This window comes from Marmota marmota, unplaced genomic scaffold, assembly GCF_001458135.2.
Source record: "Marmota marmota marmota unplaced genomic scaffold, marMar, whole genome shotgun sequence".
In the NCBI taxonomy this organism is placed as follows: Eukaryota; Metazoa; Chordata; class Mammalia; order Rodentia; family Sciuridae; genus Marmota; species Marmota marmota.
In genome coordinates this window covers 63,214,763-63,217,643 of record NW_025999968.1, presented here as the reverse complement: position 1 = coordinate 63,217,643, position 2,881 = coordinate 63,214,763, and the positions used below count along the sequence as shown (strand labels likewise).

The 2,881-nt window shown below is 62.9% G+C and overlaps 1 protein-coding gene across 1 annotated transcript in view; it reads right to left on the bottom strand.

Moving 5' to 3' along the window:
- Nucleotides 1-2,881, bottom strand: part of Col18a1 (collagen type XVIII alpha 1 chain) — a 47,365-nt gene that overhangs the window by 24,469 nt on the left and 20,015 nt on the right. The window contains 2 exon segments of the mRNA XM_048803954.1: nucleotides 577-677; nucleotides 832-865. Coding sequence (XP_048659911.1) covers nucleotides 577-677; nucleotides 832-865 — 135 coding nt within the window.

Here is a 2,881-nt window from a genome sequence, read left to right as displayed (position 1 = left end):
TGCAGAGAGGACAAGATGTGGATGTGCAGAGGACACAGGGTGGGCATTCAGAGGACACGGGGTGGACGTGCACAGAGGACACGGGGTGGGCATGCAGAGGACACGGGGTGGGCATGCAGAGGACACGGGGTGGACGTGCACAGAGGATACCAGGTGGATGAGCAGAGAGGACACGGGGTGGATGTGCAGAGAGGACATGGGGTGGACGTGCACAGAGGACATGGGGTGGGCATGCAGAGGACACGGGGTGGATGTGCAGAGAGGACATGGGGTGGACGAGCAGAGAGGACATGGGGTGGGTGTGCACAGAGGACACGGGGTAGGCATGCAGAGGACACGGGGTGGATGTGCACAGAGGACATGGGATGGGTGTGCACAGAGGACATGGGGTGGATGAGCAGAGAGGATATGGGATGGACGTGCACAGAACACAAAGGCTGTGTGTTCGAGCACAGGGTGGACAGGGCATGGGGCGAGGCATGGGCCTCGAGGGGCTCTGTTAGGATTACAGTGTGTGGAACTGGAGGTGCCCAGGGCACTGGGTCCCCAGGCTCAGGGTCATGGGAGTGGCCTCACCCTTTCCAGGCTGCTTCCAGGGCGCCGGGCACTCTCATCGCTAGTGCCATCCAAATCTGAGCCAGGGAGGGTCTGAACTGCAGAGAGGCAGAGAGACTGTGGTCAGCCTCCAACCCCAGGCTCTGCCCTCCTACTCTGGGCTGTGCTGCCCCAGGGATGCTCCCAAGGAGAGCCTGGGCCTGGGGGACGGTGCAGCACCCAGGGGAGAGTCCCCAACCTTACACAACCACGCAGCATTCTAAGCAACCCACAGACCCTGCCCACCGAGAGCTCCACCACACTTACTTCCCTCCCAGCCCTTAATCTACCAAACACCAACAGGAAGGGCCCACAGCCTTCAGCCAGACCACGGCCATCGCAGTCACCCACGGCCTCGTCTCCCCCGTCTCCTTTCCCCCTCTCTCCCTCCCTCTCCCACGACCTCTCCATCACCTCTCTTTCAGAGCCACCTGAGAGTCTATGGCACTGATCATGACGCTGCTCTGTGAATGCTGTGGCCTCCCCCCAAGCGAGGACCTCGAGAGGTCCTCTGTGGACCAGTGGCCACGATCGGCAAAGCTAAGGCTGACCTGCCACACAGCCCTGTTTCCCGCTGGGCCCTCAGTGTCCTTGTGGCCTGTTCTCTGGGACAGTGGTGCTGGGGACACCCAACCAGGATCACGCCTTGTGCTATCTCCTCTCCTGCGGCGTACAGTTATGGTCAGCAAACTGCTTCCCCTAGGCCGAAGCCTGGCCCAATCCGTCTCTTGCTCTTCCCAGGTTCATAGAAACAAAAGGCCCAGGACAACGGGAGCCACGCAGAGCAGCGCTGGCCCCTTCCTCTGCCCTCCCCAGCCGGAGCAGCTGCTGCCACCAGCCAGGGGCACACACGGGCGGGCCCTCCCGGCTTCGGGATCTGGGCCAGGCTTGCAGATGGCTCCCGGGCAGCCTCTGCCCAACCACGCTGGCACGCAGTCAGCAGGGAAGCAGCTCCTGCCGAGCCCCAGGCTTCCTGGGGACCTAGGTGCTGCCACGTCCTGAGTCCCTCGGGGGAATCTCACCACCTCGGCTGTACACGTGGCCCCCACCCTGGGTCTGAGTCGGTGCCCGGACACTTGTCCTCGGCTGAGCGTGGTGGCGGCAGCATCCGAGGCTCTTTAGCCACACAGCTGCCAGTGGCCAGTGGCCTTCCAGGGCAGTGCAAGCCACTGGGCCAACCCTGCACCTGGCCTGCACCTGCTGCCCAGGAAGGCCTAGGGGTGGGGCTCCCTGGAACCCTCAGGAGGCTTCCTCTGTCACAGCCCCAAACCAGGGGCAGCCCTGACATTGTGGCGAGGTGAACAGATGGACAGGTGGTGGCCTCCACCACGGAGAACCATGCAGCGAGAGAACAGGGGCCAGGGACTGCTGATGACTCCGGCGTGGACAAGCCTTGAGTAGGACACCAAGAAGCCCCACACGGCAACGCCCGCCTGAGTGACTCGAGGTCGTCACTACCTGGAGAGCTGCTGGGACGGGTGGCTGGGGCCACAAGGGGCAGCAGGGGCCCTGGGGCTGCAGTGTCCACTGTTCCCCGTGGGGTGGCTCCACGGGGCAGACATAGGTCAGAACCCATCAAATTGCATGTCGAAGCGAGTGCGGCTGGGGCATGTGGACTGTACCCCACCACAACGCAAAGGGACCCCGACCAAGCCACGCCCCCCAGGGCACCGGGGAACCCAGGCCCAGCCGGGCGGAGCCCCGCTCTGCCAGCGACCTGCACACCCAGGAACTGTTCCTCCCAGAGCCTCCCTGAAGAGCCCGCGCTTGGGTCCCGCCCCCAGGCCCAGCCGCTTGCACCCACAGGACTGAGGACCGGGCGTGGGTGCCAAGCCGCCGAAGCCGTGGGCTCATAACTGCCCTGGACAGCGAACGTCCCCGACAGTCACTGTGCTGTGTTGAGGTGCTGCAGGTCCAGCCAGCGGGCGTCCACGGGGGAGTCACAGGAAGCGAGGGACAGCAGGAGGCCAGGGCCACAGCAGGGTTGCCTGTCCCTCCCCACTCGAGGGTCCCCAGCCAGGGGGACAGTCCTCACCTACCACACGCACCACACCCACAAACGCAACATACATAGGTCACACACACCACACTTCACATACACACCACACACACACACCACATACACCACACACACTTCACATACACACCACACACACACACACACCACACACACATACACACAAATATACCACATACACACCACACTCACACACACACACAGACACACACACACACACACACACACACACACACAATCATACCACATACCACACCACACACACACACA